A 17,275-nucleotide genomic window follows, 5' to 3' on the forward strand; every position below is an offset into this window, starting at 1 on the left:
CCCATAATATAGTTTCAAACATTTAAAAGGTAGGGAAACAACTTGCCTACTTGATACCCATAATTTGCAAAATAATATGCTTTCAAATTTCAAAGGTAAGAACACGGAAACATCTCGCCGCAAAGAGTATGCCATTTGCCAAAGTAAACGCGGTTGGTCTGAGTTATAACCCCAAATTCCAACAACATATATATTTGTACATTACACTTTTCCACTTAATCAAAAATTAATTGTTGTATATTTTTGTCTTATTAACTTACTTAATTATCATAAGTTAATTAATATGATTTAAAGTCAAATTATTTTTCAATATAGAAGAATTTTCCTTGTTATATTCTCTCCGGTCTACTTTAATTAATTTTTGGCCTTTATTTTTTCTGGTCCATAATATTTAATTTTTTCAGATATCAAGAAGATATTAACTTTTTTTTCCAAAGTTGCCCTTGGAATAAAATGCCTAGGAGTATTTGTTATAAATTCAATGAATAAATTAAGATTAATTTAGTTAATTTTATCATTAATTAATGCTAATTTTTTTTTAAAATATATGTAAACACAATCAAAAAAATTTAATTAAAATTAATTAAAATGAACCGGATTGGGGGAGTTGTAGAAAGGAAACATTACATATATAATATAAGTACTAAAAAGGAAAGAATACTTTTTTACTTGCTTTCATCTACAAAAGGAAAAAAAAATAAAAAAAAATACAAGAGTTAGAGGAGAAAATTGGAGGAGGGAGAATCGGGAGAAAGCATTGGACTACATAAGAAGAGAGAGCGTGGAATGCTGAGATCTTCTGGTGAGGAATCAAGAATCAATACGAAAGTTTAGTGTGCATATGGGGGGTGGTGGTACATTTGTGGATGGTGTTCTTCGCTGGTTTCAACGTCGTCACAACAATGAAGATGCGATCTTGACTGATCTTCAGAAACCCCATAATACCCATTTACAAGAAAGAGCAGAAGATAATAATAATAATCAAGACTTTACCATTACTGACGATTTTGACATTACTGGTCTAAAGCTCATCAAAGTACCCAAACGGCTTAGTTTCCCTATTTCTGCCCATTCTACAATGGATCCTCTCAAAAAGGTTTCTTTTCTTTTTGACCATTTTGTCCTTTTACCTACAGAATCTTGGACCCCCTTTTTGTTGTCTTTTCTTTTGGAGTTTACTGTTTTACTAGAATACTATTAACTGCTTAATTTGATGTGGATGATCTGTTTAAAAGGGCAGCCGGGCACTAAGCTCCCGCTAGGCACTAAGCTCGCGCATAGCAGCCTTACCTAGGGCTCGAACCCGTGACCTGCTGGTCACGTGGCAGCAATTGTACCAGTTACGTCAAAGCTTTCTTTGCGGATGATCTGTCTTGATGTCTGTAATTCACAAACACAGTCATGGTATATTGCACCTACTGATTTAAAATCCTTGACCCTTCTGTTTGAGAATGGATTTTTGCAGCTTAATTCATTCTGATCTTCCAGTCTGTATGTTCAGCAGATGAAAATTTGATAGTCTTTGGTATCATTGTGATCAATGATCGAATATTCTCAGGCCAAATGGTGCTGTAATTTCTGCAAATTCATAATTTTGCCCAGAAATTTGTATTTATGTTAAGTTCTAATAGAAAGTATCAGATGGATTTTGGTCCATGGGGATGTCATGTCAAAGCACCAGCTTTCTTGATTACTTAGCTTTTCCTATTCATGTCAAAGCACCAGCTCACCTTGTTGCGTACAATAGACCCTTATGATCCGTCCCTTACCTGGACCCCGCGAATTGCAGTAGCTTAGTGCACCGGGCTGTCCACTATATTTGTATTTTCTAGCACGTGAAGTTACCTTTAATCTCCCCTTATTATATTTTAACATCAATGTCAATTTACATGGTTAAGAGGAGGGCGTGGGGTATTGCTGCTATTTCACCTTTCAGATGTATATGAGATTTTTTTTAATGGGATGTTCTTTTCCAGAATGCGTTGGAGACGGAATTCTTTACAGAATATGGAGAGGCAAGTAGATACCAAGTTCACGAAGTAATTGGAAAAGGCAGCTATGGAGTCGTGGGATCTGCTGTCGATACCCATACTGGTGAAAGAGTTGCAATCAAGAAAATTAATGATGTATTTGATCATGTTTCTGATGCTACAAGAATCTTGAGAGAAATCAAGCTTCTTCGGCTACTTAGGCATCCAGATATCGTAGAAATAAAGCACATTATGTTGCCTCCTTCTCGGAGAGAGTTTAAAGATATTTATGTTGTTTTTGAATTGATGGAATCAGATCTCCATCAGGTAATTAAGGCCAATAATGATCTTACTGCTGAGCATTATCAGTTTTTCCTATACCAGCTTATGCGTGGACTAAAATATATTCATACAGGTTTGTTCTTTGTATAATTTGAAACGTGCTTTTTGCTACCTGTAACTATAGAAGTAGAAGTTAAAGTTACCTAGGTGATAACCAAACCTGCCGTTTTTGCCCCCTTACCAGCAAATATTTTCCACCGGGATTTAAAGCCGAAGAATATTCTTGCTAATGCTGACTGCAAGTTGAAGATTTGTGATTTTGGGCTTGCTCGTGTATCATTCAATGATGTGCCATCAGCTATTTTCTGGACTGTAAGTTCAAATTTAGAAGGCTTCCTTTCTGCCATTGTTTTTTTATACATGCTTTTTGACTGGTATTTCTGATACATTTATCTTTTCTGATGTTTTAAAGGATTATGTTGCAACTCGATGGTATCGCGCCCCTGAGCTATGTGGCTCCTTTTTCTCTAAGGTAAGATTTTTAACCTTTTTATCTTCTTGATTTTTTATGCAACAACTGCAATGGCACTAATTTTCAGAGTTTAATAGTTCGTTTTGTTTCGTATATGCAACAACTGCAAGGCACATATGTTGAGTACAGTTAATGACACCTGGTGTTAATGTATTATGTTCAAGATTGTTTCCCATTATTTTCTTACTTCAGTCTTTTGCACTTAAGTGTCAACGTATTATGATCAAGATTGTTCCCCATTATTTTGGTACTCCGCTCCTCCAGTCTTTTGCTTTCCTTTGAGATTCCTAGATTATATGTCATTCTATTTCCTTAGGGAGAGGGAAAAACACTTGTGAAAGTTATTATTTTTCACTACATTGGCGTTGATATAGGCAATGGATGAGATGCTAAGAAGCTAATTCTCTTGCATTTTACATTGAAACATGGCTTGGGGACCTATAGTTTATACCGCTTTAAAGACAAAGATTTGTTCCTTGTCAAATTTTGATAAAAGAATTATATTTGGAAAGACGTGGTTTCACTATGAAACAACTTTATCATACATGTGAAGACTTCATTTGTGTTTTTGACAAATCTTTGTTGACTCATTTACATGTGATATATACTATCTCTGAGAGTTCTCTATTTGCAGTATACTCCTGCTATTGATATTTGGAGCATCGGATGCATATTTGCAGAATTGCTTTCTGGAAAACCGTTATTTCCTGGAAAGAATGTGGTGCATCAATTAGACCTAATCACAGATTTGCTTGGGACACCTCCTCCCGAAACAGTTGCAAAGGTCAGTTGTGATATTATATGCATTTCTTTCTGAGGTTTTCTTTGATATTGTGCTATTCTTTTAGCACCATCCTGATTATTTCTATATGCTTTCTGTTCGAAAGTATGTGTTTATTACTTGCAAGTAGACATGTTTGAGAATAAAAGATAAAGTAAAAAGAGTTTTTTGCTGAGAGGTTCCATGGCGTCACCTTTTACATGCCACTTTATTTTTCTTATTTTATGATTTTTTTTTTTAAATTCAAAACTGGCAGATCAGAAATGAAAAGGCAAGAAGATACCTCAGTAGCATGCGGAAGAAACAACCGGTTCCATTTGAAAAAAAGTTTCCAAATGCAGATCCTTTGGCGTTACGCCTACTTGAACGACTGATTGCATTTGACCCTAAAGATCGGCCATCGGCAGAAGAGGTAGTGATTGAAAACAAATCAATGTTACTTCATCTGCTAAAGGAAATTCTCAAGTCCAATTGGCTTAGAAACACTAATTGTGCCTTTTTTTAGGCATTGTCGGATCCATATTTCCGTGGTTTATCAAATGCTGATCGTGAACCATCTAGACCGCCAATATCAAAGCTTGAGTTTGAATTTGAGAAAAGGAAACTGGCAAAAGAAGATGTTAGAGAACTCATCTATCGTGAGGTGCTGCTTTCTTTAGTATAATAATAATGGCTACCTTGTTAGTGAAATGGTTCAAAGGACTGACTTTAATCTTGTCTTGAGCAAAACAGATTTTAGAATATCATCCTCAGATGCTTCAGGAGTATCTTAGTGGTGGAGATCAGACTAGTGGCTTTATGTACCCAAGGTTAGCTGCTAACTGAAGCTAGTTCTAATACTTTTGTGTTCTTTCTTTTCTAAAAGTTGCTCTGCCTCTTTTGCAATAAAAGCTGGTATTCTTAGTCTTTTACTGGTGGTCAACAAATATAAGGTACATCTAGAGTTTTAACTACTACTCTTCAAAAAATGGAAGAATATCACAAAACATACACTAATTTTTCTTCCTTTTAAGTTTGGAAAAGTTGGTTGTGCTGGAAGTTGTGCTCCTCCCATCCTCTCACAGATAGAGACACAGCAGTGAATCTTCTGGAAATCAAAGGCATTAAGTTTTCAGCAATGAGATGAAAATAATTTCTTAAAACCAAATACCTTAGGCCTCTCTATTCTGATCGTTGTGCTAGCAATACTGTTGTATAGAAAGGATTTCTGCGACAGTAGGGTTGCTGCAGACTTTTAACACAAGGATTGCAAAAGAATATTCATATTACTTTTTTCAACAATGTTGGTGTCCGAGCCAACTTACGCGCACTTCGACTAATCCACCTAGGATCTGCCATCTCTTACTAGCACAAGTACCGGGTAACTTTGCCCACCAAGACTTAGGCAGATTGGTTGAAGTCTCACCTAGTGTCGCCTCAGCTGGAATTTGAACCTTGATTCACTAGGTTTTCACCCTGATTAGTGATTGTCTGATTTATCGTCTTGTGTTGGATCTAATTGATCATCCTTCTTTTAATCTTTTGCAAAGACATGAGTGCTCTTTATCATTTTTTCTCTATCACAGATAGTCGATTAACGTCTTTCAGACTCCCACTTCATATAATTAGGCTAATATATTGTGCCTAATAAGTTTCATCTGCTTCTATTTCTGAAGATTTTTATATTTTGCTATTCAAGGAAATATTGATCATGGTCTTTCTTTTATGTCAATTTAGTGGTGTTGATCGGTTCAAGCAACAATTTGCACATCTGGAGGAGCATTATGGTAAAGGTGAACGTAGCACCCCGCTTCAGAGGCAGCATGCTTCCTTGCCTAGGTGTGTAGTCGAGTCTATGGTTCTTTCTCTGTATTTAAACTACACACATTATTATGCTACACATAAAAAACAATCAGATTTGAAAAGTAGTTTCTCTGAAAAGTTTATCAAATAAAACCAAGGGTTTTTAAAAATACTTTGTGCTTTTACATATGGATGTAGATTTAGAGTTGCTTGCGTTATTTTGTGCAATGACTTACCATTTAGCTCTTATTGTTTGCATATTTCCTCTCTTTTTTTGTCACTGGCGACCTTTGGATTTGTTTACCTGCGATTTCAATCGAGTAGCATCCTTTGTGATTTCAGGATGATGTTGTGCCTATTAAAGTCTCTAGTTTGTCCACATACTTGTACAAAATTCAAGTATTACAGTAGATTGCTAGTTTGGTATTGTACTTTAAAAGCCGAGGGATGTATGTTTGACTACACATATATACAGTTAACATAAGAACTTATTTTCTTTTTGGAATACCTCCGCTGCAGGGAGCGAGTTCCTGCACCGAAAAATGACACCTCTTCCCAAAATAATGATTGTGAAAAGCGAACTGTTTCAACAACTCTTCAGAGCCCACCAGGGCAGTCTGAGGGATCAGAGAACTCAGTTGTCGGTACACAAAATGGAACTAATCAGGCAAATTACAGTGCTCGTAGCTTGCTGAAGAGTGCTAGCATCAGTGCTTCTAAGTGTGTGGAAGTTAAAAGAAGAAACACAGAGGTACTCTTTTTATTCTTCTCTTGTTGCTCGCTTTTTGGATATTGCACTGAGTCTGTTGTTTTCTTTCCCTTGTTATATATTTCAAGCGTTATCTTCTCCAGTAAAGTTTGCCAACTCGCCAACCGGTAAAGTTGCTGCCATGTGACCAAGAGTTCACGGGTTTGAGCCGTGGAAACAGCCTATTATAGAAATGCAGGTTAAGGCTGCGTAATGGACCTTTGTGGTCCTGCCCTTCCCGGGAGCTCGCGCATAGCGAGAGCTTAGTGCACCGGGCTGCCCTTTGTCTTCTCTGTAGCTTTTTAAGCTCTAGAAAATCTCATTGGTATTTATAACACCAATAATCTGGATGACTTCTTACTTATTACTATTTTATTTTATTCTGTTTCTCCTTGCTCCTCGTCTGATTGTTGGTATGATAGGTGTTGATGCTGTATCAGCTTCAGTTAGTTTTAGAGCTTATTTTAATAGTTCTGATAATTTGGAGGTTGCAATCTTAACTCCATTGATTTCTCTGCTATGTTCACTTGTATTGTCTAAACATCAGGGAAAATTGTGTTTCCATAGAAAAATGAATAAAAGAACAAATGCAGACAGTAACAATAACTATACACTCAATAAAGCAAGTGATGAGAATAAATGCCAGTTGTTGCATCTTTTATATTCCTTTACTCATTTGACCTGACTTATTCATAAATGTTTTCATAGGAAGAGCCAATTGAAGAGGCAAACGAGGAAGTTGATGATTTGTCTCAAAAAGTTGCTGCTCTCCATGCTTAATTCTCTGCAGTCGTCTTATACATTACATTTTGATGATGTGCTCTACCATGTCACTGTTTATCCTGCGAATCATCAACATTTTGAAGTTCCGCTCCTTGATTTCAGGTAGAAGCTAATTTTAGGACGTCAGTTTGTTATTTGTGCTATAAAAAATTTAATTGTGTACCATGAGAGAAAATGCTCCAGCTATTTATGGATCGGAGACCATTTTTCTCTCCTTAGATGAGAAGGATAGTTATTCGTAACTAGTTCAAATTTGTAACGATTTGATAAATCATATAATACCCCTATTATACCTTTCTCGAATACCTTCCCTTGTATGGCCTATTATGCAATTGGTTGCTAGATGAATCCAGTGGCATCCGCAGACTGATCCTGATCTTTATTGGTCGTGTATTGATATCGAAATGCCTGATTACTCAATTATGTCATTGATAATTTCCCCTCAGTTGCTACAGATAGTTTATGAGATACTGCTGTTATACTGGATGGTAAATTGGAGCTGGTATCATATGATTCTGATTATAAGGCTGAATAGGGGTATTATCACTTTTAGCTTGTGTCAGAAACTATTTACATCCGGTTGCAGAAGTGTATGAAATTTGTATAATTTTTATATATAACATACACAATGTAAATATATACAAAAAATATAGACATTTTTTCGGCTATTATTTTTACAGCCCCATACAGTGCCATTTTTTCCAGCTGATATCTCTCAACTGCTTCTGGTTCTATTTGTGGTGCAAACTATAACGAATATGAAGGTGTGAAACTAAACTGAATATGGATCAGTGTATAATTTTTTTTGTGTATTTTAACATTTTATAGTACTTTTACCAAACCTCCATAATCTTTAACTTGTATTGCAATAGCTCAAATTTATGTTTAAGTTCTCACACTGAACTAATTAAAGGACTGTATGTGAAGATTTGTATGGTAGCTGTGGATTTTATTGTTCCTTTCTGTGTTTGGTTCTTAAATGGCCATTTGTCTAGAATTCAGGACTCTTTTCACCGAGTCTGAATGTAAAACTATTATGGCGATCTGTAAATTTTACGACTCTAGCTGAATTAAAGTGCTACTTAATTATATGAATTTTTTTAATACTTTATTACATAGGACTAACCATTTACTATTCCAAATTATTCACGGCAAACTAAAAGCCTCCTAATGGGTAAATCCTCTTTGATACATATATAAAGAATAAAAAAGATCATGTCTTAACATGATTAGAGTACTTTATTGTCTCGAATGCACTACACACGATATGAATATTTCATCTAAATCAGAATTAACTAAAAATATAATAGCATTATATAAATGAGAATGGCAGAGAGAGGAAGTGTTTCAGATCGTGCGTATAAATGGGCACAGTAATGTTCGTTTCTCTTACGAAATTGAGATTGGTTTAACTTCTAGGTTTTTATCCTTAAACCCGTTATATTTTTAAATTATGAGCTTATTTTAATATTTGTGACATATTTATGTTCCATGTCAAAATGCTAGGTTCTTTGAACCCATTAAACTCATGCTCCATCGGCCTCTTACCTTATTCCTAAATACAAATTAAACAGTAGTAACTTATGTACGTTGGATTTTACTTCAATATCGAGATTTGTCATTTGATTAACTGCTTATCCAACTATCAAATCCAAAATAGTAATAAAGAGAAAGAAAATCCTGTAGGAATATATAGTAATTAATGCAAATGATAAAAACTGAGGTCCACACACCACAACAATCTACCTTTTGTCAAACACAAGACAGTTGGTCTTAAAGCTACTTTCCTCCCGATTTATTTATTTATTTATTGAGATAAAATTATTAACCATGCACCTTGAAAACAAGGGCCTTCTGCTTTAATCACGAAATTCTTATAGACAATATTCAAGCGATCTAGTAAAGTGCAACATTAGCAAATGACCTACAAAATTTGGGACCAAGGACTATCCCAACTTCTCTTTGTTTATATTTTTTTTACCCTTTGTCTTACCATCATCGGAACAATTGGCATCATTCTTGGGCAACAAAGGAGGCTTTTGTGCTGCTTATCCTCCTCGTTTGCTGGAACAAATATCGATTCAAGATTTAAATTTTAAGTTATAGGTTCATGTCTACTATTCGTTACAATTTCAGTGCAATTTTACACATAAGTTTATAATCCACGCCGAAAATTATGGATTTATTTGAACTCGTACTTAAAATGGTACATCCGCCCTGCGGGAAGAGTAACTAAGCCTAAAATATGTGGTCAATCTTTCACTAGGCGCAAAGTGCTTGTATAGTTGTATGTTCAGAACTACTTCAGGGTTCACTGTTCAGGCTATTTATGCATCATTAGTAACGGATTTGTATTTGTAAGCAAATAAGGACCAACAATGTCACATGTCAACCAAATGCATAACAAGTACACATTCCTTAACAGCATGAAAAAATCGAATCAAATCAATCTCCTTCTTTGTTACAATGAGAATTTCCAAAAATGTTTGTTAGTAATCCGTATTCGTAAAATAATTCTAAGAAACAGAAACAACGGAAAAACAAAAATGTAGAAGAAGCAAAATTATATCTGAGCCTAATGAATTCACGTATTTCCTTAAGAAACTTAATCCCCTTCTAGTACCCGAAATTTAGGATTATTTTCTCCTATGATAGAATGGATAACCACATTGGTATAGCGATACTTCAAACACCAGTGTACAGTGAACACAAATGGTGGCAGTAAATCACACTTACTTTGTTTTAGAAAGAAAATAATGCAGAAAGGAAGAAATTTCAGAATTTTTGAAAGGAAAATTTGAGGGAATGATATGGTATTTATAGCATCAGGTTGGGTTCAAATGAAGAGCCGCAACTCTTCAAGAATGGCTCGCATAAGACGGCTATAACGAAAATGGCTATTTACGCAAAATAAAATCGGAGGGAAATTTAAATTACCGTTACAAAAATGGTCAATTTGGATTAATATATAATTATTTAACAAATAAATTTTGTCCAAATAATTAATCAAATGTGAAGTCGAGCGACGACATCGCAAGATTTGCTTTCTTCTCAACTCTTTAAGAGCTAGAAGAAGTGTAATTATATATATACACACTCAACAAATGAGCTTTCCTCCTCCAATAATATTTCTTTGTAAGGAGTGAAATTCAAAATTTTATTTTTCCCACAATTTCCTATTCACTAAAACCCAACACTGTTTATTGGAGCTTCATACTTTTGTAACAGTATATATAAATTAATGAAGAATATCCAATATTCTCTTGTTTTGGAAAATTCAATGAGATAGACACATATACTCCCTCCGTTCCAGTTTATGTGAACCTATTTCCTTTTTGGTCCGTTCCAAAAATAATGACCCCTTTCTAAATTTGGAAATAATTTAGCTTAAACTTACTATTCAACCCTTAATGAGAAGTTTTTATAACCACACAAATACTCTGGGTCCACAAATTCCAAAAGTCTTCATTTTTTCTTAAACTTCGTGCCCAGTCAAACAGGTTCACATAAATTGGAAGAGGGAGTATATGTTATCATTCATTTCCTCTTAACTTTTAACACGCTCCCTCAATTTCATTATAGTAAAATAACCTTGTCTTTGTAAATCTTTACGAAAACAACGGACTATGTCCGCGCTGGCCACACCACTCACATTTGACATTATATTACGTGCGTACCCTAATATGTTTTCTATAAATAAACTTGATTCTCACTACGTACTTGCCATCCCGCCCCATTCTTCACACTATACTCATCACTATATATATTCACTAATAGTAAAGAATATGATCAATAAAGCCACTCCATTGCTGTTTTTGCCGCTTCTTGTGATAATATTAAGCACTTTAACTCTCATTCAGAGCGATAATGTGTTGCCAGAGACGACGGTTTTCGACACCGGAGGGTTGAGCAGAGACAGCTTTCCAAAGGATTTTGTGTTTGGAACATCAACTTCTGCTTATCAAGTTGAAGGTGCAGCCAGTAAAGATGGCCGTGGACCTAGTGTCTGGGACACTTTCATAAAAAAGCCAGGTATTTTTTTTTCTAGTATGTATCATGTTTTTTTAATACTTTTTGGAAGATTTTGATCAGCGGAAGTTTGAGTTTTTTCCTGGTATTAAAACAGGACGTGAGCCCAATAATGCAAGTGGAGAGGTCTCTGCGGACCAGTACCATCGTTATAAAGTAAGTTTACATGTATTCTGCCAAGAGTCAATTTCTACGTTAATTAGTGTATTTACTATTCTTTGTGATAATAATGAGTCCGGGAGTTAATATAAATATATATATTCTACTAAAAGGAAATATGTTGTTTCTATACATGTAAATCAAGGAAAATATAGTCAGATTCCCTTTGTACCGCTGTATTCTTTTGTCTAAATTCTTAACCTTTCCGGTGTCACTAACAGCTTGTTTGGATGGTTATTTCGTGTCGTTTTATAATGTATTATATTGTGTACTACATTGTATTGTATTGTTTGATGAATATAACGTTTTGATAGATTGTATTGTTTGTCGTTGTTTCATAATGTCACGCACGCACGAACAATGTAAAGAATAAACTTATACTATTATTCTAAGAAAAAATAGGATATATAGTAGAATTATTATATAAAAAAGTAAAGTAAAGGATAAAATATAATTTTTTAATAATAAGAAGAGGCAAGATGAGAGAAAAAAGTTAAGGTAAAAATATCACAATACCAAATCCGTTATTACATTGTATTTAAAATAACTATATAATAGTTAACAAACCATCCAAACTGTTAATCTAAATGTTCTTGAGAATGTAACGAAGTTGATCGTTTTTTTTATTTCCACAAGATTATTTTAGGAAATGCCATATATTTAAATCAGCTAATGAAACTAGAGCAACGCGGTGTTCCGTATTTTTTTTATTGCTATCGTCCCTAGGCTCATGATATTTAGACCACTTAATATTTTTGTATCTCATTTTAGTTCTTTTTTTTTAAGATGAAACTGAAGATTTGACTTTCTTTCTTCTTTTGTTTTGACTTGAGAATTAGAAGGTTTGTTTTTTGGTTAAGATAATTCTTTGAAGAGTTATTTGTTGTAAAATTAGTAGGTCGCAAATGTCATCTTCAATCGCCGCTTGGCTGCGAGAATAGTCAAAGAAAACGATTTCTGGTCTTAACATATTTTAATTTTGAAGGATAATCTTTTATATGGGAATATGAAGCGACAGCTTTAACAAAGATTTGTTTATGGGTTTTTACAGATTTTCCCCCCCTAATTGTGGGGGGTAAAAATCTGTTTTAGCCATCACCAAGGTCAATTTGATAGACAAAATGATTAACTATATACTCCATTACTCTTTCTCGTAACACGAGCTGTGACATGACAGTATAATTATCCTTGAGAAGATTTAAGAAATCCAATGTTCAAATTGAACTTTTTTTAAAAAAAAATACTGTTTACCTTATCAAGGATCACTACTCCATCCCGTACCAATTTATGAGTAGTTTTGACCAATTACATTTATGTTAAAATATTTGACGTTTGGACAAAAAAAAAAGACCATTTATTACTTCTTTTGAATTCAATCCATACTGTTTAAGTTAGTGAGGTTTAACTAAATAAGATGTATAAAGAGAGAGAAAGAATAGTTTAGACAAATATTGACATTGCTATTCAATAATCTTCTTAAATGATGTACACAAATTTTACTGTAAAAGATAAGAATATGGACCGGAGGGAATAGTGGTTTTGCACAACTCTCATGGATAATAGCATCATGTATAGAAATTTAACCTTAAAATAATTACGATTTTATGACGTGAAAAATTAACTGAATCCTTTTCTTGGATACAGGAAGATATTGATCTAATGGTGAAGCTGAACTTTGATGCTTACCGTTTCTCAATTTCTTGGTCCAGGATTTTCCCAAGTAATTTCATGTCTCCTTTCTTCTTTTCACTTCTCAACTTTAATATCTAGCCTTTTGCATAAACATTAATAATATTCTTTTATGTCTCACTTTTCCAATGTAGATGGAACTGGAAAAATTAACTGGAAGGGAGTTGCTTATTACAACAGGTTGATTGACTATATGCTCAAAAAAGGTAAAACTTATCAATGTTTGTCCATAAGATGTGCTAAAAATAACATGTGTGGTATGAATGTAGCTTTTTGGCAGCACGTACAGACACACCTATTACATTTTGTCTAGAACTATACATATATTATGCGTACATTTGTCACAAAAAATAGTCGATGTAAGGGTACGGGTTTAAAATGCTGCATTAGTTTATATTGAACATTTTTTTTTTTGCAGGCATTACTTCATATGTTAATCTTAATCACTACGATTTACCTCAAGCACTTCAAGATAAGTACAAGGGATGGTTGAGTCATGAAGTCGTGTAAGTACAGTTGTACCTCTGTATAACATCATCGCTATATAACAATCATTCACTATAAAAATTAAGTTTCTTTGGAACCATCTTTCATGTTATGTTATAATATATATTTTTTATAACAATACGTTGCTATAACAACTAAAAATATTTAGAACAAATGAGGCTGTTATAAAGAGGGTTGACTGTATATCAAGAAAATATACCCCACATGATTTCTTGTCTTGATGAATAAGATAAGCTAAGGTTAAAACCTTGTTACTTCTTTGTTCTGAAAATGCTTTTGCCATTTAAATCTTGCAGGAAAGATTTTGCTGATTATGCAGAATTTTGCTTCAAAGCATATGGAGACAGAGTCAAGAATTGGTTCTCATTTAATGAACCAAGAGTTGTTGCTGATCTTGGGTATAACACTGGGTACTTTGCACCTGGTAGGTGCTCCAAAGCATTTGGCAATTGTATATCAGGGGATTCTGCAACTGAGCCATATATTGTTGCACATAATCTAATATTGAGCCATGCTGCTGCAGCTCAGAGATATCGCGATAAGTATCAAGTAGGATAATCCTTTTTTATGTTTAACTTATATACACTAACAATGTAAGAACTTTACGTTATCGTATATTTTAATATGTTGTAGCAGGTAAGCTACCTTTTTTTCAGACCACTAATCTTATTTCTATTATAGACCATTACTTGTGCTAGTTATGGAAGTTGAAACTATTTCTTTTCTTCTTTTTTTTTTGCTTTATCTGGATATAACGGAAACTGTGCCCTCCAAGGGTAGTACTAAGACTTCGTACATGCTACTCTCCTCATACCGTACTTGTGGAATTTCACTAGGTTGTTGTTGTTGTTGCTTTATCTGGATATCGTACACCATATTTCAACTCAAGACATACTAGGAGAAGAGGAGCAAGTTTTAACTTAATCTTCTAATGGCAATCACAGGAGAAACAGAAGGGAAAATTTGGAATTATCTTGGATTTTGTTTGGTTTGAACCTCTGACTAGATCCAAAGTGGACAATTATGCTGCTCAAAGAGCAAGAGACTTTGAATTGGGATGGTAAGAATTTGCAAATATGGCACTTCATCACTTAATACTATTCAATCCTCTGCTTAAGCCTTATATTAAGAACAGCAGTTTATTTGGACTTTATTATACAGGTTTTTGCATCCTCTAGTATATGGAGAGTACCCCAAAACCATGCAAAATATTGTTGGAAATCGATTACCCAAATTCACAAAAGAAGAGGTTAAGATGGTCAAAAGGATCCATTGATTATGTGGGCATAAACCATTATACTACCTTCTACGCATTTGATCGCCATCTATCCAAACCAAAAGCCCTTGGCTACCGTCAGGACTGGAATTGTGCATTTGCTTGTAAGATACTAATGTATTAGTTTCACTTCTTTCTTTTAGCTAGCTGAAAAAATGTTCTGATTTCCTATATAAAGACTATTTGATTCTAAATAGCCTGATGCAGATGATCGCAAGGGAGTACCAATTGGTCCTAGGGTAAGCACATTGAATTTAATGTTTTTGTACCTCAAAACATTGGTGTATTTGATGCCATGTGACCGCGGGTTACTGGTTCGAGCCGTAGAAACAACATCTTGCAGAAATGCAGGATAAGACTACGTAAAATAGACCTTTGTGGTTCGGCCCTTTCCCGGACGGCCGGATCTTGTGCATAGCGGGAGCTTAGTGCACCGGTCTGCTCTTTTTTACCTCAAAAAAAGACTATATTCCTAAATGTTGGCTAATTCCATCTTTATTTCGAATGCCTGTAGGCGCACTCCGACTGGCTCTATATTGTGCCTTGGGGTCTATACAAAGCTGTCAACTATGTAAAAGAACACTATGGAAATCCTACCATCATTTTATCAGAAAATGGTATACTTAATCAACTAGTAAAATGTTTTGAAACTGCTATTACCGAGTCTTGTTTGAATTTCCAGACCAATTTAAAAGGAATTCTAAGGACTAACTATAGATGATTTTTCAGGTATGGATTATGCAGGCAATATTTCCCTTCCTGAAGCTTTGCAGGACACCAAAAGGACTGATTACTACAGAAGCTATTTGGCCGAACTGAAGAAGGCTATCGTTGAAGGAGCTAATGTCACAGGCTACTTCGCGTGGTCATTGCTCGACAACTTTGAGTGGAGACGGGGTTATACTTCTAGATTTGGTATAATCTATGTTGATTACAGAACACTCAAGCGATATCCGAAGATGTCAGCCTATTGGTTCAAGCAATTACTTCAACACCATATGCATTAAGCTGACTTTGCCTCCTGTATTTGCTTTCTCTTTTAAATAGTTTGCTTTGTATAGGAAATGCGTGTTTAGAGTAATTGGCCCCCGTAGGTTGGCTTTGTGAGCTCTTCTTAGAGGCTAGAATTTCTAGTCCTGGTAGTTTTATAGAACATCATATAGCCTTCAAGCAATATACACGGGCACTGTAGTTTCATGATTCGTAATATTTCCATGATTCCAGCATTTCCACCGTTGAAATCGAGATCTCGCTTATCAGATTCCATTGTGGAAGACACAATTTTTCTGATGAATTCGTCATGATATACTTAATCCATGCATAATATCATAAAAAATGAGTACAAATTTTTGACTACTACTTAGCATTAGCAATAGATCTCTTCAACTACTTATGAGGTTTGAACCGCCAACCAACTCTTTCGACTTGAGAGTCATCAAAAGAATGAATGACCGCTAGAGGGGGAAAGTGATAGACATTAGTTCCCTACTACATCTTTGTTAGGTGTTGTTCCGATAGAAATTGAATGACCACTAGAGGGGAAAGCATTTATAAGTCTTGAATCACTGCAAAAACTGTTCTCTTTTTTGTTATTCAATAGCTCTTATCTGCCGTACCATCAAGATTCTAACTGTCACAAATTTACATAAAATTGAAGACAAGTTTGCAAAATCTCTTGTTCACAGAATGAGCAATAACCTACGGCTAAGAGTGCCGATTTTCATGTCCTTTTGTATGCACAACCAAAATAGTGGTACTAATAAGTAAGAAACCAAACAAGGGAAGAAGAATAATTTTGCCTTTGAACTATTTGAAATGTGTTAATTTTGTTCTCCGTTTCATTTTTGGCCTAAAATTGCTCTCACTATTAGCTAGGTAGTGTTTGACCCAAAAGATACTGAACCCTTTTTGGTTAAATCAATTAAAAGAAGATAAAAGGGTAAATCTCAGCTAAGTATAATAAACTCCAGAATGAGAGACATGAAGGATGAACAAAGTAAATAGTATGTATTGATCTCGTGGAACAGATGAATTAAGTGTGTGAAAAATGATCACCAAGAATGTAGAGTGAATATTACAATGGAAGTTCTTCGTCCCAAAAAAGTCCCCTTTACAAGATTTTTTCCTCATCATATATAAGGGACAACCCCCTTCTGTACCCTAAAAGACATATCATAGGGAATATTCGAAGGTATATTCCTAATGCCCCCTGCTAGGCCTACACTACTGCAAAAGTCATATGCCTTTTGTCCACTGTCGGTCGTCGTCGTCCTCCATAGGACGTCATGCTGTGAATGTGAGCACGTGATTTTTTCCCTATATGAATTACTCTCATAAATTCAAGAAAATAATTTCTTTTCATTATTTGCAATTTTGTGGCATTTTCTGTTAATTATTTGCATTTATTTGTGCATGTTTATTCTATTTTAATTAATGGAAAATACAAAAAATGTGTTGCATGTGCATTTAGGAGTTAATTTTGCATTTTTAGAATTAATTAGTAATTAAGTTACTTTATAATGAGGGAAAATCACAAAAAATAGTTCAATTTGTACTTTTAATGTTAACTTTTAGTTTTGAGTAGATTCCTTTAATTTGTTGTCATAATTATCATTAAGGATTAATTATTGTTTTTGGTCAATTAGATTCTAGGATTTAATTCAGATTTTTATTTAATTTTGAAAAAAAAAAGAGAAAGGAAAAGGAAAAAAGGAATTAATTTTGAAAAGGAATGAAG

At 34.5% G+C, this 17,275-nt stretch overlaps 2 protein-coding genes across 3 annotated transcripts; both read left to right on the forward strand.

Moving 5' to 3' along the window:
* Positions 1-642: 642 nt before the first annotated feature.
* Positions 643-7,546, forward strand: LOC107790446 (mitogen-activated protein kinase 9). 2 transcript variants are annotated; one of them, XM_016612372.2, is made up of 11 exons: positions 643-1,096; positions 1,977-2,385; positions 2,497-2,624; positions 2,725-2,784; positions 3,419-3,568; positions 3,822-3,977; positions 4,071-4,208; positions 4,298-4,374; positions 5,282-5,383; positions 5,867-6,098; positions 6,804-7,546. In XM_016612372.2, the coding sequence occupies exons 1-11, from the start codon at positions 842-844 to the stop codon at positions 6,873-6,875; spliced, it is 1,779 nt and encodes a 592-aa protein (XP_016467858.1). In that variant the 5' UTR covers positions 643-841; the 3' UTR covers positions 6,876-7,546. The 2 variants fall into 2 exon arrangements, with proteins under 2 accessions (XP_016467858.1, XP_016467859.1); XM_016612373.2 differs by lacking the exon at positions 643-1,096 and adding an exon at positions 1,214-1,404.
* A 3,021-nt stretch (positions 7,547-10,567) lies between these two features.
* On the forward strand, positions 10,568-15,740 carry LOC107790445 (beta-glucosidase 44). The gene is given in 12 exon segments (XM_016612371.2): positions 10,568-10,910; positions 11,005-11,063; positions 12,711-12,786; positions 12,890-12,961; positions 13,174-13,261; positions 13,559-13,811; positions 14,207-14,322; positions 14,424-14,523; positions 14,525-14,642; positions 14,746-14,777; positions 15,053-15,155; positions 15,268-15,740. Coding segments are annotated over 12 exon segments (1,542 nt in total). The 5' UTR covers positions 10,568-10,663; the 3' UTR covers positions 15,546-15,740.
* Positions 15,741-17,275: the final 1,535 nt, after the last annotated feature.

Source organism: Nicotiana tabacum, chromosome 20 (assembly GCF_000715075.1).
Source record: "Nicotiana tabacum cultivar K326 chromosome 20, ASM71507v2, whole genome shotgun sequence".
Taxonomy (NCBI): domain Eukaryota; kingdom Viridiplantae; phylum Streptophyta; class Magnoliopsida; order Solanales; family Solanaceae; genus Nicotiana; species Nicotiana tabacum.